This window comes from Tympanuchus pallidicinctus, unplaced genomic scaffold, assembly GCF_026119805.1.
Source record: "Tympanuchus pallidicinctus isolate F22 unplaced genomic scaffold, pur_lepc_1.0 scaffold3, whole genome shotgun sequence".
Classification (NCBI taxonomy): Eukaryota; Metazoa; Chordata; class Aves; order Galliformes; family Phasianidae; genus Tympanuchus; species Tympanuchus pallidicinctus.
Window position 1 is genome coordinate 59,401,939 of NW_026294747.1, and position 23,144 is coordinate 59,425,082.

The 23,144-nt window shown below is 60.2% G+C and overlaps 2 protein-coding genes and 1 pseudogene across 2 annotated transcripts; 1 reads left to right on the top strand and 2 right to left on the bottom strand.

The window, feature by feature from the left end:
- Positions 1-638: 638 nt before the first annotated feature.
- Positions 639-2,745, bottom strand: LOC128086431 (tigger transposable element-derived protein 3-like). The gene is made up of 2 exons (XM_052695101.1): positions 2,640-2,745; positions 639-2,534 (listed from the first exon to the last, which is right to left on the bottom strand). Exons 1-2 carry the CDS (start codon positions 2,671-2,673, stop codon positions 847-849), a joined length of 1,722 nt encoding a protein of 573 aa, XP_052551061.1. The 5' UTR covers positions 2,674-2,745; the 3' UTR covers positions 639-846.
- A 1,221-nt stretch (positions 2,746-3,966) lies between these two features.
- On the top strand, positions 3,967-22,781 carry LOC128085214 (zinc finger protein 777-like). The gene is made up of 13 exons (XM_052692301.1): positions 3,967-4,367; positions 4,483-4,881; positions 7,077-7,203; positions 8,853-8,966; positions 9,208-9,336; positions 10,598-11,501; positions 12,624-12,645; positions 16,520-16,624; positions 16,896-17,288; positions 18,226-18,352; positions 18,824-18,937; positions 19,617-19,871; positions 21,339-22,781. Exons 1-13 carry the CDS (start codon positions 4,344-4,346, stop codon positions 22,424-22,426), a joined length of 3,801 nt encoding a protein of 1,266 aa, XP_052548261.1. The 5' UTR covers positions 3,967-4,343; the 3' UTR covers positions 22,427-22,781.
- LOC128086460 (uncharacterized) lies at positions 12,319-15,223 on the bottom strand (annotated as a pseudogene).
- Positions 22,782-23,144: the final 363 nt, after the last annotated feature.

Genomic DNA, 23,144 nt, shown 5'->3' on the forward strand with positions numbered 1-23,144 from the left:
CCGAAGTGCCCCCGCCCTGGGCACCTCATGAGCACCTCCCACGTGTCCCACCACAGCTGTGTTCCAGCCAGCACCCCCTGCCCAAAACACCCCATGACCCCCCCCACAGTCCTCTGTGCCTCATTGCTTTTGAGGGGGCAACAACCCAACACGTTCCCGCTTTGCCCTGGTGCTCTGTAGCATCAGACTGACGCCGGGTGTCAGCAGAGATTCTCCTGTGTGGAGGAGGGGGCTCCAAGCTCTGGCAGGAGCGGGCACGAGGCACCTTTGCAAGCTGTAGGGACAGCCTTGTCCCCAGCCCAATACACACAAATTGGGGGATGTCCCCCCCATGTCCCTTCCCAACCTGGGGACACACAGTGCCGTAGAGGATGACAGTGCTGAGGACAAGGTACCCCCAGAGGTACCCAGAGGTGTGTTAGGCTGAGGGGTCCTGCACACATCGGGGGGCTGTGCTGGGGGCTCCCAGGGCACTCATGGGTTCCACCGGTTGGGTCTGTCCCCAACCCACGACAGGACGATGGGACAATCAGGGTTGCACCACTGCTGTCAGCAGCAAAACCCCGGCCTGGAGGCATGCAGTGCCTCTGTTAATTGCTGCGCTAAACGACAGTAAATGACAACAATCACCAGCGCTCTGCGCTTTGCTGACTTGCTCAATTTTAATGTGCCCGTTGCCAACCTCTGGAGCTCCCTGCTTCTTTGCTGGGTCCAGCGAGCACAGTGACATTACCCCCCGTCCCCCCTCCCACTCCCATCATACACAGCGCAGCTCCACAGTGGCGATGGCTGCTGCTGGCAGAAGCTCTGCTCGTGATGAGACACCCACTGGTGCCACCACCCCACTCACTGCTTGGGATGGCTGTCCCCGAGCAGTGCTGGCTCTGCCCCCGCTGACACCATGTGTACAGCGTCCTGCAGCGTGTAGAACGTCTGCAAGAGGTCCGGCGAGGTGGCTCGGCACTCCAGGAACCGCCGCAGCGTGGCCAGGCTGTCCCACACCTCAGGCTCTGAGGGGCACGGCTGCACTGCCACTGGCTCCCCAGAGTCCTCGCCCTCCTCCATACCCCTGTCCCAGTCCTCTGCCTCTGCCGTGTCAGCATCCGCAAGGCGCTCCAGCCCCTCATCCATCAACCCAAAGCTCTCCAGCTCCTCCTGGCCGAGCCAGACGGGTGCCAGCAGCGCATCAGGGCAGCTATTGGGGCTGAAGCTGGCGGCACGGAAGCAGCTGGTGATGAGGCCCGGGCGCACGTCACCCCACGCTTGTGCCAGCATGTGCAGGGCATCCAGCAGGGTGGGCGGCTCCGAGCCACGTGCCGCTGGGATCTGGGTCAGCAGCCGGCGCCGGTAGTGGCCCTTCAGGTCCCTGGCGATGCCACGGTGCAGGGGCTGTGCCAGCACAGCCGCGGGGGGAATGAAGACCATCTGGACGTTGGACAGCTGGAGGTAGGGGTGCTCCTCGCGCTCCTCAACAAGCAGCAGGACGCTCTTTCCCTTGCGCTGCATCTCCTCATTGAAGTCCTGCAGCCACTCAGCAAACAGCGTGGCGCTCAGGCGGCCGCCCCCGCGGTAACTCCACGGCATGCTCCGCAGGTTGATGCCACGCAGGCACAGGGGACGGGCCGCGCGCCCCACCGCCCGCAGCGCCGCCTTCTCCGAGCCGTCAGCGTTGGTGCAGAGCAGCACCGTCAGCCTCTCGCCGTCGGCTCTCAGCTGGACCTCAGTCTCCCCACAGCTGTACACCTCCGAGGGCGCGTAGCTGCACAGCAGCTCGGGCAGCGAGCTCTGGTGCTCGGCCCCACCGTCCTGCACCAGCATCGGCTTCTCGAGTGTGACGTTGTGGCGCAGCTTGAAGCGTGCCAGCCAGCTGCCACTGGGCTCGAAGCCCGGCGTGCCCAGCGCCTCAGCCAGGTGCTTGGCCTTCAGCTGCAGCAGCGCGCTGCTGATGGGCAGCTCGGCGGCACGGGCGCCCTGCACCCACCGCAGCAGAGCAGCCTCCACCGCTCCCTCCTTGCCCTCCCTCTTGCGCTTGCGTTCAGGGTTGCCGTTGCGCTGCCACTCGCTCAGGATCCTCTCCTTGTTCTTAATGATGCGGCAGATCTGCGGCTGTGACACTCCGAAGCGCTTGGCCAGCTCGCTCTGGGACACCTTGGGGCCTTCCAGCATCTCCAGCACGCGCACCTTCTCCGTCAGCGACAGCTCCTTGCGCTCCTTGCGGGGCGCCGAGGGCTCCGGGGCCGGGCCTCCGCCGCAGGCACCGCACGGGACCGGGCAGCTCACAGCCGTGCTGCACGCCGGCGGAAGCCCCGTGCCGGGCCGCGGCCCAGCCGCGGCCCGCGGCCCCGCTCCGGTCCTCCGCGTGGCGCCGAGGCCGCACTCGGAGCACTCGGGCCCCGGCTGGGTCCCGGCACTCTCGGTGAGGCTCAGCCCCGCATCACCCGCACCGGGGCCCGGCCCGCGGCCGCCGCAGTGCCCCTCCCACGCCGGCACGGCGCTGGGTTCCTCCCTCCGCCCTTCCTTCTGCAGCCAGCGCCCTGCAGAGACACGGGAGCGTTTTTGAGGCCAAACCTTTCCAGTTTGGCACAATGCCCTCATCCCGAGGGCTCGGGTTGGCGATCCCCGGTCGGCCCGGGCCTTACCGACGGTGCCCAGCTGCTCGCGCTCCTCCTTCATGGGGCCGCACCGCACCGCACCGCACCGCGCGACCCCGGCTGCCGGCGCCGGGAGCGCGCATTTAGCCCCGCCCACCTCCGCTACTCTCCTGCCACCCCATTGGGCCGCCGCCGTAGGGTTCCGCGCGAGGATTGGCTGCGGGGCGGCCAATCAGAGGCGGGGAAAGACCCGGGGAGCGGGCGGGCGGGAGAGCGCGCGCGGAGCGATGTCAGTGATGTGCTGTGACGTCAGATGTGACGTCATCATGGCGTGGTGACAACAGAGGGTTGCGAGTGACATCTGCGATGTGAGGTGACAACACAGCGGTGGGAAGTCACACTGTAGCAGTGCTGGACGACATCACCAGTGTGCAGTGACATCAGAGCGGTGCAAGCTTGCTTCGCAGCCACATAGGATGACATCAGAACAGCGTGTGTGACCCAGTGGTGTGGAATGACACCATGGTGTCGGGCTGACATGGAGGCAGTGCTGTGAGAAGACATCCCAGCAATGTGTGATGACAACAGAGCCATATGAGATGATGTCAGAGCAGTGCAGTGGGCACAGCACAGCACTGGGCAGAGTGAGAGCAGTGCTGCAGTACTGGGCACGGAGCTGCAGTGCTGGATTCATGGCTGCAGAACGAAGAGCAGCAGGTTCAGCATTGCTGTGCTGAATGCACTGAGCGTTGTGGCATTGCAGCGTTGCAGCAGTGAGCACAGTGATGTGATGCTGTGTGTTGCAGTGCTACATGCTGCACTGCTGGATGCACGGTTGCGGCACCAGATGTTGCACAGTTGCAGCCTTGCTCTGTAGCAACATAAGCTGCTGCACACTTGCACTGTTGAAGAACAGGCAGTTGTGCTGTTGTGCTGTTGCACAGTTTTAGCGGGGACTCTTACACTCTTGCAGAGTTGCAGTGTTGCACTGTTGCAGAACAGGCTGCTTTGCTACTGCACTGTTGCAGTGCTGCAGTGTTGCATTGCAGAATATTGTGCTGTTGTGCTGTTGTGCTGTTGCACCATCTCACTGTTGCAGCTCAGACTGCATTGCTGCACTGTAGCACTGCTGCAGCTCATGCTGTTGCACTGTTGCTCTGTCGCACAGTTGCACTATTGCAGCTCGGGCTGTCACAGCGTTGCAGTGTTATGCTGTCACACCATCGTGACTCAGGCTGCTGCAGGATTGCATTGTCACACTGTTGCAGCTCAGGCTGTCACGCTGGCACAGTGCCGCATTGTTGCAACTCAGGCCATTGCAATGACGCGCTGTCACACTGTCGCACCGTTGCGGCTCAGGCTGTCACACTGACGCACTGTCGCACTGTCGCGGCTCAGGCTGTCACGCCGTCACACTGCTGTCGCTCAGGCTGTCGCGCCGTAGCGGCTCAGGCTGTCTCCCTGTCGCACTGTCGCGCCGTCACAGCCTCCCTCTGTCGCACCGCCGCGCCGTCGCACGGCGCCATCACGCACCGACTCCTCCCGGCCGCCAGGTGTCGCCGCGGCCCCACCCCGCCTCTCCCAGCATGCACCGCGCTCGCGCCATGGCCGCTCTGCTCCGCCGCTGCTGAGAGGCGCCGGGCCCGCACCGCCGCCGCCGCCGCCCCGCCCCTCCCCGCCCCGCCCGGCTCCACCCGGCCCCGTTCCGCTCCGCTCCGCTCCTCCGCTCCGCTCCTCCTCTCTCGCAGGGCTATGGCCGAGTGGGCCCCCGCTCAGGTAAGCGTTTCCCGCCCCGCTCCGCGCCCGCTCTCCTCCGCCCTCCCCGCTTCCCGCGGAGCCGTCCTGCGGGCCCGACCCGTCTGCCCACGGCCGTGTGTCCGTCCGTCCCCAGGACCTGGAGTGGGCCATGGAACCCCAGGAGCTGTCCCTGGAACAGCCCTTGGCCGCCCCCGAGGAAGGGCCGGGCGGGGAGGCCGAGCTGCCCGCCGCCGAGATCTCGGTGACGCTGGTGACAGAGGTGCAGGCCGTGGACAGGAAGGTGGAGGCGCAGGCGGCCCAGCTGATGAACCTGGAGGGCAGGATGAGGATGGCCGAGAGCAAACTGATCGGCTGCGAGAGGACGGCTGTGGAGTTCGGCAACCAGCTGGAGAGCAAATGGACGGCCCTGGGTACCCTCATCCAGGAGTACGGGCAGCTGCAGAAGAGGCTGGAGAACATGGAGAACCTGCTGAAGAACAGGAACTTCTGGATCTTGCGCCTGCCCCCCGGGGCCAAGGGGGAGGTCCCCAAGGTAACGGGGCCATGAGCCATGTCAGAGACCTCTGGGCTGTGTCAGAGACCTCATCTCACCTCTGTGAGGTGGTGGCAAGGTGGGGTCAGCCTCTGCTCCCAATAGGATGAGAGGTGATGGCATCGCACCATGGCTGCTCGTGGCTAGATAGGAGGAGGAGGTTTTTCAGCCAGAGGGTGGTGGGCACTGTTACAGGTTGCCCAAGGAGGCTGTGGATGCCCCATCCCTGCAGGCATTCAAGGCCAGGCTGGATGTGGCTCTGGGCAGCCTGGGCTGCTGGTTGGCGACCTGCACACAGCAGGGGTTGGAGCTGGATGAGCATCGTGCTCCTTTGCAACTCAGGCCGTTCTGTGATTCTGTCATTTTGTGCCAGGGAAGGATCAGGTTGGGTATTAGGAACCATTTCTTCTCAGAAGAGCAGTTGGGCTCTGGCACAGCTGTCCAGGGAGTGGGGGGGGGAGAGAGGAGGGAGGGTGTCATCGTCCTTGAGGGTGTTCAAGAACTGTGAGGATGTGACATTGTGACATTGAGGGATGCGGATTGGTGAGTGTGTAGTGAAGAGCTGGAATTGGACTTGGGGATCCCAGAGGTCTTTTCCAACCTCAGTGATTCTGTATTGTGATACAGAGCTTGTGCTTCGGCCGCAAGTTGTACCAGAGAAGGTTTAGGTTGGACACGAGGAAGAACTTTTTCTCTCAAAGAGTGATCAGGCACTGGAATGGCTGCACAGGGAGGTGGTGGAGTTGCCATCCCTGGCAGTGTTCAAAAGGTGTCTGGATGAGGAGCTGCGAGATCTGGTTTAGTGCTGGTGGTAGCGGTGGTGATGGGAGGACGCTTGGACTGGATGATCTTGCAGGTCGTTTCCAACCTTGTGATTCTGCGATTCTCTAATGCAGATTCCCAAACCTGTAGGAGTTGAAAGAGGCCTCTGCAGCTCCTCCAGTCCAACCCGCCTGTAATGCAGGTGCCCAGAGCAGGGTGCATGGGGAAGTGTCCAGAGGGTTTTGAGTATCCCCAGAGGAGATTCCACCACCCTTCTGGGCATCCTATGCCAGAGCTCTGCCACCCTCAAACTATAGAAACTCTTTCTCACGATCAGGCAGAGATATGTGTCTGTGTTCCCATTTATGCCCATTGCCTCTTGTTGTGTTGCTGAGCACTGCTGAAAAAATCCTGGCCTCGTTCCCCTTACCCATTAAACACTTATATGCACTGATGAGATCCCCTCTCAGCCTTCTTTTCTCCAGGCTGAAAAGCGCCAGGGATCTCAGCCTTTCCCTGTAAGGCAGTTGCTTCAGGCCCCAGCCACTGTGGATGATGAGCACGCAGCTCATCTACTGGTTGGGAACACCAGCACAGGTCCTTCTGTGTGGCTGCACACCCCTGTGCATGTGCAGCTGGTGCTTGGTTGCTGTTTGGGTCAGGCACAGGGACACGATGTGGGTCATCCCCACATCCCTGCCCATATTTGCACATGCACTCCCAGTTCTTGTTCAGAGGAGGCTGCAGCAGAATTATGTCCAAAATTGAGCAGGAATTATGGTGTATGATGTGCAAAATCTGTTGTATGAAGCGTGGGGAGATTGAATAGGGGGGCAAGGCTTAGGCAGGTGGTGGGGGAAAACATCATATCCCTTCACTGAGCTGACAGAGCCGAGCTGAGAACTGAGCCAGGTGTGTGGGGGTTAGAATGAGAAAACATCCTTACCTGTTTTCAACAAGAGACCTTTGGATCTGGAGGAGGCCACAAAGATGCTCAGAGGTTGGAGCACTTCTGCTGTGAAGATGGGCTGAGGAGCCTGGGGGTGTTCAGCTTAGAGGGAAAAAAGGCTCCAGGGAGACCTGTTGTGGCCTTTCTAGTACATAATGGAGCTTATAAATGGGAGGAAAAGAGACTTCTTGTAGGGGCAGATAGCTACAGGACAAGGGGGGAACGGCTTTAAACTAAAAGAGAGGTGATTTAGGTGGGATGGTAGGCAGGGATTCTTTACCCAGCGGCGATGAGGTGCTGGCACTGCCCAGAGCTGTGGTGCCCACCCCTGGAGGTGCCCAAGGCCATGGCTGGGCCCCGGGCAGCCCGAGCTGTGGGACAGCCAGCCCACGGCAGGGTGGGTGGAATTTGATGCTCTTTAGAGTCCTTTCTCACCTGAGCTTTTCCATGAAAACAGCTGAATATGTGGTGCTTCTAATTGCAGGTCCCCATGGCGTTTAACGACACCTCATTTAGCTTCTCGGAGGACGAGTGGAAGAACTTGAACGAGTGGCAGAAAGAGCTTTACAGGCATATCATGAAGGGCAACTACGAGGCCGTGATCTCGATGGGTAAAGGCTGGCTGGGGCTCCCCCTGTGCTTTTGGCATCACTGCTCCTCCGGGGCCGGGCTGTGCCTGGTGGATCCGGGAGGGTGGGTGGTGAGAAGTCTGGCCAGCTCTCATGCTGACTTTCAGTAGCGGCCCAGCAGGCAGTGCTTTACTCCTCGCTGTGTTAGTTGTGCAGTGGATGGATGTCTTGAGCAGTGCAGCGACTCTGCCTTTCTGATGGTCTCTGGCCATCCAGCTGGAGCCATGAGAGGACCTGGGTTATCGAGGGAAATGAGAGATTGACAGGCTCTGGACAAAAAGGGAGCTTCGTGGTGATGCAGAGGTCCACAGATGTGCTGCGCTGGGCGCCTCGGCTCGCTGCTGCTTCGGATGAGTGCCAGCAGTTCTTCCCAGCCTTGTCTGTAGATCTGCCCTTCCATCAGCAGAACGCTTGCTAGGGAAGTAGAGCACAGTTTGTCTGCCTTGGTGCTCTGCCTCACCCCCAGCCTGGTGCTGGAGAACAATTCTTGTGCACACTGTTGCAGCATCTGCTCCTGCAGGTCTCAGCCTTCTGCTCCACTTCTGATGGCTCGGGGCAGATTGTTCCACGCTGCACAAATGTGCCCTGCTGGCTCCTTCCAGTCCCGACTGTGGGTCTGTGCTGCACCTCACGAGGGCTTCAGGCATGTGTGTATTTTGAGAAGTGCTGCCTTGGCTGGACACCCCTGTGGGAGCGCAGACATCCCTGGCAGACAACCATCCTGCCCTCCAGTTCTGTACAATCCATGTCTTTCCAATGTTGGTTTTATTTTTTTTAATATAAATATTTTTTGGACAGTCCCTGTGTAGAAGAGAAAAAGGCAAAGGATAAAAACTGCCCCCATTCTCCCTTGTAAAACAACAGTCCTGTTGTGAAGGTGCAGGAATGTAAAAGCCCTACTGGAAGAGATCCGTGGGTCTGAGCCTGGAGCTTAGAAAAATGTATCTGTGCTTAATCTGAAGGTTCCCTTTTGTTTTGATTCATTGGGTTGAAGGCTAGGTCCTCGTTAAGGCTATGGATCCAGCAGAGCAGTGGTGGAAATTAATACCAGAGGCTCACGCTTATTGTTTCAAAATTAAGTTTCCGCTCTCCATGCTAGGGGAAATTTTAATTTTCCCATTTCCCCCACCAAAATCCACAAGCAGCCCTGTGACTCGGACGAGTAGGAAGGAACGGTTCTGGCTGTGGCAATCCGGGGCTGGAGGGAACCGTGTGGGGAGGGCACCTCCGCTGCTGCCGCTGGCTGACAGCTCTGGTTCTGACCCCAAGCTGAAGCTGCCATTGCAATGGATCCGCGGACTTTAGCACAGAGGAGAAGAGAGGAGGCCTGAAGGTAAGCACAGATGCATTTTCTTGTTCTGCTCCTCGCGCTGCAGGCTGGGAGGTGCTCCTCACCCGAGCAGAGCGTGCTCCTGCAGCCCGCTCACTGTCCCAGGGCCCAGACAAGGTGAGCGGTGCAGGCATGTGAGAGCATCTTCTCAAGTCTCTTTCCATTACCCGTCCTCCCCAGCAGTGAAGGAAGGTCGGTGGGTGAAGGTTTAAGGTTCTCTGCCCTGAAAGGACAAAGGAAACGTTCTGATTTTATTTTTCTTCTTCTTCTTTTCTTTCCTTTTCTTTTTTTTAACATACAGATACGGCGATTTCGAAACCTGACCTCCTGTCACGGATTGAGCAAGGAGAGGATCCCAATGCTGAGGACCAGGATGACTCTGAGGGAGGAGAAACCCCTACGGATCCCAGCACCGGTGAGACATGAAGTTCCTGGGTTGCAGTGGGGTGATGGAAAGCAGATGCGGCTCCTACTGTCTGCTTGAGCTCTTCCTCCTGCTTCTGCTGATGAGTGTTGCCAGCACTGTCCGTGAGCTCAGGAGTGGCTTTGCTCTCCTAGCCAGCTCCTCGCTGCTGCTGTCATCTGTCCTGAAACCCTCTATAAAGCACCTGGAAAGTGTGAACATAAACTCAGGTTGTTCTCCCTCCTGTGCACAGAGTTTTTCTTCCCCGGTCCCGATGACAACTCGTGGAGTAAATACGAAGATACCCTGGCTGAAAGTCACTACGGTTCTGAAGAAGAAGAAGAAGAGGAAGAAGAAGAGAGCATGGAGGCTCCCAATACATGTGAGTCAGAAGTGCAGAGCTTCACTGAGTGCTGCACAGAGTGGCAGAGGGGCGGCTAGAGATGCTCTCAGGCTCCTGGCTCTGGCTGGGGCTGTCCCTGCAGGAGGCCCTGCTGTCATTGCGGTCTGTGCCAGGCTTGCCTCAGGCTCAGCACGGGAGCTGGATGACAGCCGTGGCAGATGGATGGCACATGCAGAAGGAGCTCCTGTACACGAGCAGCAGGCTGTAAAAGCAGCTGTGGGCTGGCTGGGGGTGCAGGGCACCTGCACAGCATTGGCTCGCTCAGTGAGGTAGCATGTTTGGCCAGCTAGGAAGTGGAGAGGGCCTGGAGCGTGCGGGCAAGCTTGAATGGCTTTAGCAGCAATGTTCTTACAAGTCTTTTCCACTAATGGGTAAAGTGATATTTTTCACAGCTTTTATCTGTCAGTCAAATGTGAGGCTTTTTTGTGGTGCATCACAAGGCATGTCCTTGTCACTGCCTGTCCCTCCACATCCCTGCTTTGAAGCATGGGAGCACAGAAGCCGCGTGGGGAAGCGCACCCTGCTGGGACGTGGCTTTGGTTTCCTGGCCTTGTTCTCACAAGCAGCTGAGCTGCTGCAGCTGATGCTTTTCTTAAATTTCAGCCTGGTACAAACCAGTCAGCCTGTTTGCAAGCTGCACGTTGAGGTGTTTGGCAAAGCGACGAGCAAATGGAGAGTGCCATGATGGGGAATGCCGAGCGCTCGCTCTGCTCTGTGCACGCAAACGTGGGCACGCCTTTATCTTTGTGCACTGCAAAACCCCGTGGTTTTTTCAGACCCCTTTCCTATAGCCCCAGATCCTCTGTCTCTTTTCATCCTGCTCGCTGGGGCCATTGGCAGGAGCTCCGAGTTACCTGGGGAGATCAATCGGCCCCGGGTCTAAACACTGTACAAGCCCCAAAAGGAAAGAGGTTTTATTCCCCTTCCCTCTGTCTTTTTGTCTTTATTCTGTGCCACATGCTGACGTGGTCTGGTTCATCTCCAACTGAGAAACCCACTCCTTCCCTCTGTCTGGCTGTACAGAGAGGTCTCACCTTCACGCTGTCTGAGCTTCCCCAAGAAGTCAAAATACTTTGGCTGTGTTTGTATTGCAGTACTGCTTAGCTCCCAGTTGGGACTTGCAGCCCTGTCCTGCCAGGTGTGCAAAGCAGAGATCCCCTCTGCCCCAAAAGAACTGCAGTCTAAATGATGAGGCTGTTCTTATCTCAGAGAAATGACACGAGTGTCTCTGCTCTGTCAGATGCGCAGCAGTGCGACGAGGAAAGCCCCGACAGCCTCGAGCTTCCTGCCTCGTTAGCGGGAAAGTGGGATGATGTTTTCTCCAACCCGGAGGAAGAGTTAAAGCCGAGCAGCAAGAATCGGAGCGGGTCGGGTGCGCAGCAGAGAGGCGCAGCGGGCAACGGGCTGAGGCGCTCCTCGCGCCGCGGGAGGGAACTGTCAAAGAAGGAAGCTCCCGAGGAAATGGCCGCAGAGGAGGGGCCGTACATCTGCTGCGAGTGCGGGCAGAGCTTCCTGGACAAGGAGCTCTTTGCAGCCCATCAGAGAGCGCACGTGGACGAGGAGGCCTGCACTTCCCTGGAAGCCGGGGAGAGCTTCAGGCAGAAATCCAAATCCTCCGCCAAGGGCCAACGCTCCAGACCGTCCAAGCGCGCCAATTCAGAGAAGGGCTCCGGTTTCAAGTACGGCTTCGTCAGGCCGAACAACATGGTGGAAAGGCCCTACACCTGCTCGCAGTGCAAAGAGAGCTTCAGCCTGGAGGTGAGCCTCATCCTGCACCAGAAGCTCCATACGGGGAAGGGCGACGGGCCGCTGACCTGCACCTACTGCGGGAAGGACTTCCGGGACCTCTCCAAAGCCATCCGCCACCAGCGCATCCACACGGGGGAGCGGCCGTACCAGTGCACCGAGTGCGGGAAGAGCTTCATCCGCAGGGACCACCTGCTCAAGCACTGGCGCGTGCACACCGGGGAGACCCCGTACCAATGCCCCGTGTGCGGGAAGCACTTCCGCTACAAGGAGTCGCTGAATTGCCACCAGAAAATCCACTCCCGCAACCCCCGGCCCATGGAGGAGGCCCTGCAGCACAACCTGGAGTCGGCCACTCAAACCAGCCTCTTCTGTTTGAAGACGGAAACCAAGCAGTAGCGACGGGCGGCCGGGGCGGAAGGGCTCGCAGTGACGGAACGGTCGAAGCCGGTGGACGCGCAGCATGGCGAGAGGTGAACTTGTATCGCAGCTAATCCATGTGGTCTTGCTACCAAGCCCGCTTTGTTGAAGCATCTTAGGAATTCCTCTAAAAAAAAAAACTCTGATACGAAGGCCTGGGCACCTCTTCGGCCCCGCGGGGTTACGTGGGACTTCCTTGGCGGCCTCGTATTACTTGTCCCCTACGCAGGTTTGGATATTGCCTGTAGAGAATGCTCCTGAGAGATTCTCCGGGGATCTGTATTTAGCAGGTGTTTCCCCACCTATCTTTGTGCATATTCAGGAGTGACAAGCTTTCGCTTTCATTCTTTTTCTGCTCGTTTCACCACAAGGCTGGACGACGGAGGAAGGCAAGACGCCATTCCCGGGCCGCCGGCCGCCCGCTCCGGCTGCAGTGACGCACCTCGAGCAGCAGCCCCGTGCCACCAGGCTGGGCTGCCACAAGGGGACAGAGGCGAAGCAGGGCCGTGGTTAGGGACGTGGGGCAGAACTTGTCGAAGGCGGAAAAGCAGAGAGGAGAGAGCAGCGAAGTGCAAGGTGAGAAAAAGAAGGCGGAGGAGGAAAGGACGGGAAGGAGAAAGGGCTGAGGACATTGGAGCAGGAGGAGTTGGGAGAGGAGGCGTGGGTGCGCAGAGCAGCCGGGTCTCTGATCCGAAGAGGAGATGTCTGTGTGCTTTGGAAGGACGTTGCTGTCGTTTCCCTCTGGCGTGGGGGAGCAGCGCTGCTGGTCTGTCATAGGAACTCCCTTGGAGAAGGTGGTTTTACTGTTGCTTTATTACTGGGTTTGGTCTCACACTCAGGTAAGTTGGACAAGTGAAAGGAACTTCTCCTAACCCCTGTAAAGAGCTGTTCGGTTTTCAGTTAATGTAGAAGTAGGATGTTGTTGTTATTGTTGTTATTATTATTATTATTATTATTATTAATTATTATTATTATTATTATTATACAATGAAATGTGTGGCACTATATTTCACCATGGATCTAAAACACTTCAATGTATGCGGTGACTGACCGGAGTTTTCCTGACGTCCCTGTAAATATCGGTTGACTTTGGCACTCAGTGGTGTTGTTCTCAAGGTGACTGTGAGCAGTGTCTCTTCCGCTGTGTATCGTTGGCTGCTGATTTGTGGTTGTGTTTTGTAATAACTTTTGTAAAGTCTGTCAATACAGTGTTTCCATTCTGAAGCCCTGTGTCGGGTGAGTGATTGCAGCCCTGTTTGCCCCTCTCTCAGTGCTGGCTGTGCGCAGCCCTGCACCTGCCTGCTGGTTACCTGCATCCACTGAGCCGCACAAGCGAAGCCAAGGCTGCACCTTGAACGCTGCTGCCACAGCCAGAGGTGCATCAACACTGCTGGAGCTCCGGCACTGCCCTCACTGTGTGCCCTGTGTCGCCCTACTGGGCCGCCCCACTGCCGTGTGTCCCCTTGGCACGGTGGTCACCTCTCCCCGTGATGCAGTGCTGTGGGCTGGCGGTCCCAGGGCCGTGCTTGCAGGCTGTGTGTTGGCAGTGGCTGCAGCGGAAGCTCCGTTTCCTCCTTGTCCCACCCGGGAGCAGCTCCTGGGCGGCTGCCCAGCTCCTGCTGCCTCTGGCAGCCATCCCATCCCGCCGGCCCAGGGTTGAGCAACGTTGCCCCCATCCTTCCTGGTTGGCAGTGGGACGTGGGACAGCAGTGGTGGCCTTGTCCTCAGCCCTCTGTGGCTGATGAGGGTTTGCTAGTGGCACAAAAAGATTAAACCAAACATATAGACGATAAATAAATACAAAGACATCTCTGCTGGGGATCCCAGTCTGGGTCCCTGTTGCCATCGTGCCCCAAAGGCCAGGTGCCCCATTTCAGCATCACAGCAAGGGATGCTGCTTCATCCCGTCCCCCTCATCCCCTCCCTTTTTCCATAATCCGACTGGATGGCGCCCATCCTCACGCCTGGTGTCATGACAGCCCCTCACTGTCAGCCCATGCCAGGGGTCTCCAAAGTCAGGAGCAGGAACAAGGCTTTGTGCCACAGTGGGGGCCTGGATGGGGCTGAGAGCACGCAGCCGTGCCAGGATGGGATGGGGCAGGGGGGAATTGATGGGGTAGAGTAGATGGGATGGGAGTAAGATGGAGGGGAGGGGACAAGAGCATGATGAGACAGGATGGATGGGATGGGACGAGAGTGGGAGAGATCACAGTATGGACAGGATCGGACAAAATGGTGAGAGATCAGATTGTGGATGGGATGGGATAACAGGAGACAGATGGGATAGGATGGGGTGGGAGTAAGATGGATGGGATGAAGGCACGAGAGAGCAGGGTGGATGCGATGGGACAAGGCAGTGTGAGAGATCACAGTATGGATGGAATGGGATGGGACAGGATGGGACATGTGGGATGGAATGGCTGAGATGGGATATGGTGAGCTGGATAGGATGAGACAAGATGGGATGGAATAGAATAGTATAGGGTGAGACAGGTGGGACAGAAAGGATGGAAGATTGTGGGGTGGGATGTAAGGATAGGATAGGACAGGAGGGAACGGGACGGGATGAGATGAGGAGGGATAGGATGGGATGGGCTGGGACAGAGCAGGATGGATGTGATGGGATGGAACAGATGGGTTGGGGTGGGATGGAATGGGGTGAGAGAATGTGACAGCATGGGACAGGACAGGATGGTGCAGGGTGGAATGGGGCAGGATAGAATTGGGGCAAAGTAGATGAAATAGGATGGGACGTGGTGGGATGGGAATAAGATGGATGGGATGGGGAGGATGAGAGCATTAAAGCAGGATGAGTGGGGTGGGACAAGACAGGGAGGTCAGAGAGGATGGATGAGGTGGGACAGAATGGATGGGATATAATGAAATGGATGGGATGGATGTCACGGGATGTGACAGGTGGGATGGGGTGAGAGAACATGAAAACATGGGGCAGAAAAGGATGGGATGGAAGGGGATGGGATGAAAGGGGATGGGATAGAATGTGATGGTCTGGGATGGATGGGGTAAGGTAGAATTGATGGGGAAGGGTGGATGAGATGGGATGGGATGTGATAAGATGGGATGGGACAAGACAGGATGTGAGATCAGAAATAATGGATTGGATGGGATGGGATGAGACAGATGGGACGGAATGAATGGGATGTGTGGAATGGATAGGATGGGACACGATAGAATAGGACTGGAGGGAAAGAGATGAGATGAGACAAGGTGGGACAGGACAGATGGGGTGGGATCAGAGCATAATAGGATGGATGGGATGGGACAAGATAGTGTGAGAGATCAGAGTATAGATGGGATGGGAGGAGATGGGATGAGATGTAAGAAGGCAGATAGGACAGGATGGAAAGAAATGGGATGGGACGGGGAGGACAGGCTGGGACAAAACAGGGTGGATGGGATGGGAAGAGGACAGGATGGAATGGGACAGGGCAGAAAAGGATTGATGGGGTAGGGTGGATGATACAGGATGGGACACGATGGGAGGGGATGGGATCAGATAATGTGACAGCGTGGGACAGGACAGGATGGAAGAGGATGGGACAGAAAGGGACAGGACATGGATGGGCGGGGTGAAATTAATGGGGCAGGACGGAATTAATGGGGCATAGGGGCGAAACTGAACGGGACACGATGGGATGGGAATAAGATGGATGGGGTGGGGTGGACGAGAGCACAACGGGACAGGATGGGTGGGATGCGATGGGACGGAGAGAGAGATCGCAGCGGGCGGATGGGACGGGACAAAGCAGGGCCGGGGCCGCTCGCCGCTCCCGCTGGCAGAGCCGAATCCCCACCTCCGCATCTCTCACGGAGCCCCGACGGCGGCGCGGGGCAGAAGCGAAGGGGGAAATGCCGGGGGCTGAGCGAGATGGGGGGTGGGGGGGGGCCGGTCTCCATGGCAACGCCGCCCTCCGGCCGCCATTTCGCACCGGGCCGCGACGCCGCGGGGTGGGGGCGGGGGGGCGCTCTGCGGGGCCGCCCCGACGGGGCGCGGTGATGCCGTCGGTCCGGCAGGGGGCGCTGTTGCGGCGGAGGGCGCCCCCAGCTCCGCTCCGCCCCGCCCGGCTGCGGCCCCCGGCGCGGCCCGCGCGGCGGCGGACGGCGGCCCGCCCGCCCCCTGCCGGCGCGGCGGGGCAGCGGCGGGGCCGGAGCGCGGAGCGCGGAGCGGCGGAGCCGGGACCCGGAGCCGCTCGGTCTCTCCCCCCCCCCCCTCCCGCCCCGCACCAGCTCGGCCGCCCCGAGGTCCGGCCGGGCCGCGCCCCCGCCCCGCCGCAGCCCCGCCGCCCCCTCCCCGCCCCGCCGCGCCGCTCCGCACCTCCCCGGGCGCTGCCCGATGCCCGGCGGCGGCGGCGGGCGGAGGTGAAGCAGCGAACGGGCGCCGGATCCTCCCGGCCGCGGCCCCCCCGGGGCACCGGGCAGGGAACAAAGGGCCATGGCCGAGGGGGCTCCCGCTCAGGTAAGCGCCCGCCCGGGGGGAGGCCCGGCCCCGCAGCCCCAGGGCCGCACGTCGGGGCGGGCCGCGCCGTCGAGGCCGCGGCGGAGGGAGGCGGCCGGGCCGGGCCGGGCCGGGCCTCGGCGTCGGCGCTGCCGTCGGGGGCGGCGCCGGGAGGGCCGCGGCGGGGACGGAGCGCCCTTCCCGGAGCGGGGCTGCCCCTCGGGGCCGCCCGCCAGCCCCCGCGGCCCGGTACCGGCGGTCGGGCCCCGCTTGGGTGGTGGGGGGGGCGGTGGGGCCGTCGGGGCCCCCCCCGCTGTCACCGCTCCCCGTTGCTGCCCGCCCTTCCCCCCTCCTCCCCGTGGTCTCTCGGCCGTCTGCCCCCCGTGTCACCTCCCCGTCCCCATGGCGACACGGCCGGCTGACAGCGGCAGACCCCCCCCCGGCCTTCATCCCCGGGTGTCACCTCTTTGTCCCCATGGCGACGGGGCTCGGCCGTCCCTTTCCTCTCCTCTTCGCCCCACCGTCACCTCCGTCCCCCAGCCCGTCCCGCGGGACTGCGGGCAGCTCGACGCGAGCAATGTGTGGGGACGGCCCTTCTGCAGTAAGGGTGTTCGGCCCCGGGCCGTGGAGGTCCCCAACCTGCCGGTATCTCCATCCTTTGAGTGCCCCCAACCTCTGGCGGTCTCCAGCCCAGGGGATCCCCAGCCTTTTGGGGCTCCCGGCCGATGGCTGCCCTCACCCCATGGGATTCCCCAACCCTCGGTGTTCCCATCCTATTGAGACCCACCCTGAGGGTCCCCAACCTTTGGGTGCCCTCCAGCCCAGGGGTTCCTCAGTCTCTCTCAGTTCCCAACCTGTGGGGTACGTCCAGGTATGTCCCTAGCATCCTGCTGACACCCACACCCCCTCCCTGCAGGTTCCGGAGCTGGGGATGCGGCCGCGCTGCCCCTCACCCTTCCAGCCGCGCGCCGGCCCCGAGCGCACCTCCGAGCGCGAGACACAGACGGCAGAGCTGTCCCTGACCGTGGTGACGGCCGTGCAGGCGGTGGAGAGGAAGGTGGACTCCCATGCCACCCGACTGCTGGACCTGGAGGGCCGCACCGGGGTGGCCGAGAAGAAGCTGATCGATTGCGAGAAGACGGCGACGGAGCTGGGGAACCAGCTGGAGAGCAAATGTGCGGCCCTGGGCACCCTCATCCAGGAGTACGGGCTGCTGCAGCGGCGCCTGGAGAACATGGAGAACCTGCTGAAGAACAGGAACTTCTGGATCCTGCGGCTGCCCCCCGGCAGGAAGGGAGAAGTCCCCAAGGTAACGGGGCCCGGGCTGTGGGGAGGGCAGGGAGCTGCTGCGCCCTGAGTCCTCCTTGAGGTGGGGCAGAGATGGGGAGGACAGCTGTGAGCAGAGCTGCTCCCCATTGGGAGCGGGGGGGGCGCAGGCACTGCCTGAACTTCTTGGTACCCTCTGATGGGAGATCCTTAGAACTAAGATGGAATTGAGGGAGGAGGTTTCGTCTCCAGCTCACACGGCTGCGCTGCAGCCATTCACTCCTCAGCACACTTGGAGTCCGAACCAAGGAACCGTGGAGATTTGGCAGCGCTCTCATTGCCACTGTTTGGTGCTGGATCTGCAGCTCTGTTTGGCACCATATGGTGCTGGATCCCCAGCTCTCACACCGTGTGCTGCTGGATCCCCAGCTCTGTTTGGTGCTGGATGGTGCTGGATTTCCAGCTGTGTTGGGCGCTGTTTGGTTCTGGATCCCCAGCTGGTGATGCTGGTACCCAGGGAAGGAGCACACGATGGAGACCTGCGGGAGGGCAGTGCCTGCCCACACAGCCTGGGCTCCAGAACAACAAAAGGCGCCCGCCATGAATATTCATTCATCTCCTCTTTGCGCGAAGGGAAAGTTTGCCTTTGGGACTGGAAAATGGAGTGTTTGCACCCCGACCTGAGTGTGCGGCGATCGGGAGGCAGGGCCAGCATGGTGCTCCTCTCCCAGAGCTCTGCTCCGACCGCATCCTGAATTTATCTGCAGAAATTATAGCTCAGCAAACAGCCTTAGAAACTGCCGTCCGCTGCTGGGCGATTTGCAGACAATAACGGATGATTCCTCGGGGCCGGGGCAGAGCTTTCCCCGGAGTTTTGGGGTAATTGAATCTGGCCTTACGTCAGCTCGTCAGAGGGGATGAGGTCTGGCTGCAGTGCCTGGTTTTACCTCGTTTGTCTGAGCAGGTGTTTGTGGTTGCAGGTGCCGGTGACGTTTGACGACGTGTCCGTCTATTTCAACGACAAGGAATGGGAGAAGCTGGAGGAGTGGCAGAAGGAGCTGTACAAGAATGTGATGAAGGGGAACTACGAGTCGCTGATCTCGCTGGGTAAATCCAGGCGCTGCTTCCCAACCTGTGCTGGAGGTTCTGGGCATCCTCCCACTCCTACCAGAAGGAGCCAGACGTCCCATTTTAAAAGCAGACTTAAAAACACGGGAGGAGGTTTCCAGTCCTGCTCTGTTGCTGCTGTGTAGAGTCACCTCTTCCGAAATGCCCGCTTTGTTCTGGCACTGTCCCACAGAGCTCTCCTGGGCTCCCCCTGAGCTGTTGCCCACCCTGCAGTTGTTGCAGGGGCTTCCCCCCGTCCTCTGGGTCTGCTGCTGGTGCTGGCCCGGGGGAAAAGCAAATAGGCCAACGCAGTGTTAGCTGTGATCGTCTGGGGCTTTGTGTGTTGGAGCTGTAAGAAGCACCCGCTCTGGGGCCAGAGATAAAACATTTTGGGTTTGAGGAGAGCTGGGAAATGGGGCATTTCTGCGTCCCTCTCTAGTAACCCCCCTCCATTCCTCTGTCTCTCAACAGACTATGCAATTTCCAAACCCGGTGTTTTGTCCCAGATCGAGCAGGGAGAGGAACCACGGGTCAGGAATGAGCAGGACTTGGAGGAGAGCGAGATGATGAGCGATGCCACCGCAGGTGAGGCGGCCGTGGGGGGCTGGAGCCCATCCACCCCACCACAGGCAGGACGGGGCCGCGCTCAGGGCTTTGTTGCTGGGAGCTGTGGCAGGGTTGATCAGGAGGAGGAAAGGTTTGGCTGCTGGGGGATTTGACATCCAGGTATGGCTCAGCACATGAAGCAGGGCAGGCAGAGCCCGGAGTCGGGGAGCCGTCAGTGTGGGGAGCGTTGCATTCAGAGCACGTCCTCGGGCCGTGTGGGGAGAAAGGAGAGGCAGCTCAGCTCCCGCTGCAGCCATCTGAGGGATCCACAGCCTTCCACAACCTGCTCTGCCCATTGCAGGACAGACCTGCAGGGAGGGGGACATCCGGGAGGTGGTGGGCCTGGGAGGTGTTGGGCTGTGTCACTCTCACCTTCTGCCCGCAATCTTGGTCTGGAAAAACTTGATGTTAAATGAGAAAATGCCCCAGCCTGGGGTTTGTGCTGGCTGAGGGTGCTGGGCAGAGGACAAAGAGTGCTCAGAGCCAGTGGGGTGATTCAGGAGCTCTGCGTGCAGCGTTCACGGTGGGACTGAGCGAGGGGCAGGGGCACCCCGTGCACCCAGGTGGGCACAGCAGCGGGGACGGCCCTGTGGGAAGCAACCAGGGGCTGCTGGGATCCCTGGGGATGACTGCTGGTGTGCATCTCTCCTTGCTGCAGCTGGAATCAGAGTCGTGATCAAAACAGAGGAGCTGCTTCCAGAGGACAGCCCCGAGAACCCAGAGCTGCACGGCATGTCAGGGCAATCGGAGGGCAGCTTCCAGAGCCCAGATGAGGAGGCTGCCTGCGAGAGCCCCTATGGCTCCGTGTCCCCTCCCCGAGAGCTGCCGGGCACCAGCCTGGGCGACCCTTCTGAGTACGTCGGGGACTACAGCGAGATCCAGAGGGTCATCGTGCACCACGGGAGCTGCACAGGTGAGGGGTGCAGGGGTGTGGGAGGAGACACGCACCCAGTGAGTGTGGCCTGGGGGCTGCTGAGCTGCACCGTGGTGGGGATGCAGCGTCCCCAGCGCAGCCCTGGGGCTGCCTTTGTGAGCAGCCTTTACCCACGGGGCTGGAAAGGGAGCAAAGCCAAGGGCTTGGGGTGGGGGAAGGCAATGGAGCTGAAGGAATGAGAATGGGGTTTAAGAGAGTCATTTATACACATGCAGTGAGTGAGCAAAAAGAGATGGAAAGGGACCAGAGTCTGATGGAAAGGCACTCAGGGGGTCTCCTGGGGTGTGAGCCCCACTGAGGGGCAAAACTTGCAGTGTGGGTTTGTGTCCCTGCACACGTGGGTGCATGGGGCAGTGTGGAGGACAGGAATGAGGGCAGCCAGACTGCAGTGTGTGCGCTGTGGGGAGGGTGGGCGCAGTGAGGTTGGGGGTGGAGAGAAGTGGAGGTCTGGACAAAGTCCTCCCCTGCTCAGCTGGGTGTGGGATGGGCACAGTGGGCAGCTGCTGCCACCATGCTGGGGGGCACTGGGGGTGTGGAGAAGGTGGACCCTCTGCCTTTTGGTGTTGTTAAGATGGAGAGAGCTGCTGAGAGCAGCAGAGCTGAGGCCCTCCTGAGCTCTGTATCTCAGCCCCAAGCTCTGTGCTCAGGGCCAGCAGCAGGTGGGCAGCAGGGAGGAGAACAGCAGCCCTGGAGGATCACAGACTCATAGAACAGCCTGGGTTGCAAAGGAGCACAGCGCTCATCCAGTTCCAACCCCTGCTGTGTGCAGGTCGCCAACCAGCAGCCCAGGCTGCCCAGAGCCACATCCAGCCTGGCCTTGAATGCCTGCAGGGATGGGGCATCCACAGCCTCCTTGGGCAACCTGTGCCAGTGCCTCACCACCCTCTGGCTCAAAAACTTCCTCCTAATACCCAACCTAAGTGCTGCCACTGGGGGAGCGGCTCCTTGGGAATGCTTGTTCTCCATCTGCATGTGTCGGGGGGGAGTGCTGTGCCTCTGAGACAGCCTGGTGCTGGCCACTTCTATTGAGAAACCTGTCTGTCCTTCCTGTGGAGCCTCTCCTGGAACTCAGGGTCCACTGAGGGTGACAATGTAGGGCACACCATGTGTCACCCAACAAACTAAGCTTTAGGGAAAACCAAAAGCGGTGTCAGTGACACCAGTGGGGGCCCCCTGCCGTCGGCCATCCTGCACATCCCATCCTTTGGGAAGGACGGTGGCCCTGGGAAGCTGAAGGAGGGGATGGTGCCGGGCCGAGCGCTCAGAGCCAGAGGCTGAGGGGCAGCTTCTCTGTTCTCCTTTGCTTGCCGCCTTGCTGCCAGCAGGAGCTGCTCATGTTGCAGGGCAGATGGGGGCTGCAGAGTCCCTTTGGCAGCTCCCAGTGCTCTGAACCCCAGCCGTGTCCCACCTGCAGGGCCGTAACGCTGTTCTGCTTTCTCCTGGCAGAGGATGGCATCGTGATCAAGACGGAGGAGGAGGAGGAGGACGACGTGGACGAGCCGTGCTCCATGTTCTCGGGCCGCAGCGATGCTCCGGCGTTCCCCAGCCACGAGGCCGGGCTGGGCTGCGAGGCGCAGTGCAGCTCCAAGGCGGCTCCCCGCAGCCTGGCGGCCGCCCGCGCACACAAAACGCCGTCCTGCGAGAGGGATGCGGGCGAGATGAAGCCGGCCACGGCCCAGCAGCAGCGCAACCGCACCAGGGAGCGGCCCTACATCTGCCCCGAGTGCGGGAAGAGCTTCATGCTGAAGATCAACTTCGTGATCCACCAACGCAACCACCTCAAGGAGGGCCCCTACGAGTGCCACGAGTGCGACCTCAGCTTCCGCAACAAGCAGCAGTTCCTGCTGCACCAGCGCAGCCACACGCGCCGCGGCGTCGGGGTCCCGCGACGTCCCGAGCACGGCCTCAAAGCCCCGGCGCGGCCGCCGGCCCCGGGGAAGCCCTACAAGTGCTCCGAGTGCGAGAGCAGCTTCAGCCACAAGTCCAGCCTCAGCAAACATCAGATCACCCACGTCGGGGAGCGGCCCTTCACCTGCGGGGAGTGCCGGCGCAGCTTCCGCCTGCAGATCAGCCTCATCATGCACCAGCGGATCCACGCCGGCAAGAACGAGATGGCCTTCCTGTGCCCGCAGTGCGGGAAGAACTTCACGCGGCCCTCCCACCTGCTGCGGCACCAGCGGACTCACACCGGCGAGCGGCCCTTCCAGTGCAGCCAGTGCGAGAAGACCTTCAGCGAGAAGTCCAAGCTCACCAACCACTACCGCATCCACACCCGCGAGCGCCCGCACGCCTGCGCCGTCTGCGGGAAGGGCTTCATCCGCAAGCACCACCTCCTGGAGCACCAGCGCATCCACACGGGAGAGCGGCCGTACCACTGCACCGAGTGCGGCAAGAACTTCACCCAGAAGCACCACCTCCTGGAGCACCAGCGGGCGCACACCGGCGAGCGGCCGTACCCCTGCACCGAGTGCACCAAGTGCTTCCGCTACAAGCAGTCCCTCAAGTACCACCTGAGGACGCACGTGGGAGAGTGAGGGCTGCCGCGGCCCCTCCGCCCCTCCTCCGCCGTCTCTCCCTCCCCCCACCCCGGCTCAGGGCATGGACAGCACTCGGAAGCTTTGTGGTAGCGCCGCTGCTCTGCTGGAGGCGGCTCGGCTGATGGGAAATAAATTAATGAGTTAAAGCAAGCGCCGCGCGGCAGAATTCAAAGATTATATATATATAAAATTAACAGAAGCAGCTGATTTAGGGAGAATCCTCACCGTTAGAGAAAAAAAAAAACAACAACAAAGGAGAGAAAGCTGTACAGGGTGTTTTGCTGGAGTAGGACTCTTAACTGCTTTTTAAATCTACTGTTTGGTTTTTTAATAAATGTGGAGGAACTTTTAATTGGATATTTTTCCCCCAGAGCGCGGTGAGGCACTGGCACAGGCTGCCCAAGGAGGCTGTGGATGCCCCATCCCTGCAGGCATTCAAGGCCAGGCTGGATGTGGCTCTGGGCAGCCTGGGCTGCTGGTTGGTGACCTGCACACAGCCGGGGTTGGAGCTGGGTGAGCATCGTGCTCCTTTGCAACCCACACCATTCTATGATTCTATTATTCTATGATAAGAAAACCAATGATCTACATCTGTTCTTCCCATGCTCTGTTGGCAGCTGTGGCACAGAGCTCTGCCAGGGGCTCTGCCCATCCCTGGTGGGACGAGGAGGGTCTCTGTCTGATGAGAAGCACTGAGAGGTGCCTGCCCAGCTCT

Coding starts and splice junctions, on each gene's coding strand:
- LOC128085214 (XM_052692301.1), top strand. CDS start 4,344: ATGGCCGAGTGGGCCCCCGCTCAG. Junction 4,882..7,076: donor CCAAGGGGGAGGTCCCCAAG/GTAACGGGGCCA, acceptor TTCTAATTGCAG/GTCCCCATGGCGTTTAACGA. Junction 18,938..19,616: donor GATGAGCGATGCCACCGCAG/GTGAGGCGGCCG, acceptor TCCTTGCTGCAG/CTGGAATCAGAGTCGTGATC.
- LOC128086431 (XM_052695101.1), bottom strand. CDS start 2,673: ATGAAGGAGGAGCGCGAGCAGCTGGGCACCGTCG. Junction 2,535..2,639: donor CGAGCAGCTGGGCACCGTCG/GTAAGGCCCGGG, acceptor GTGTCTCTGCAG/GGCGCTGGCTGCAGAAGGAA.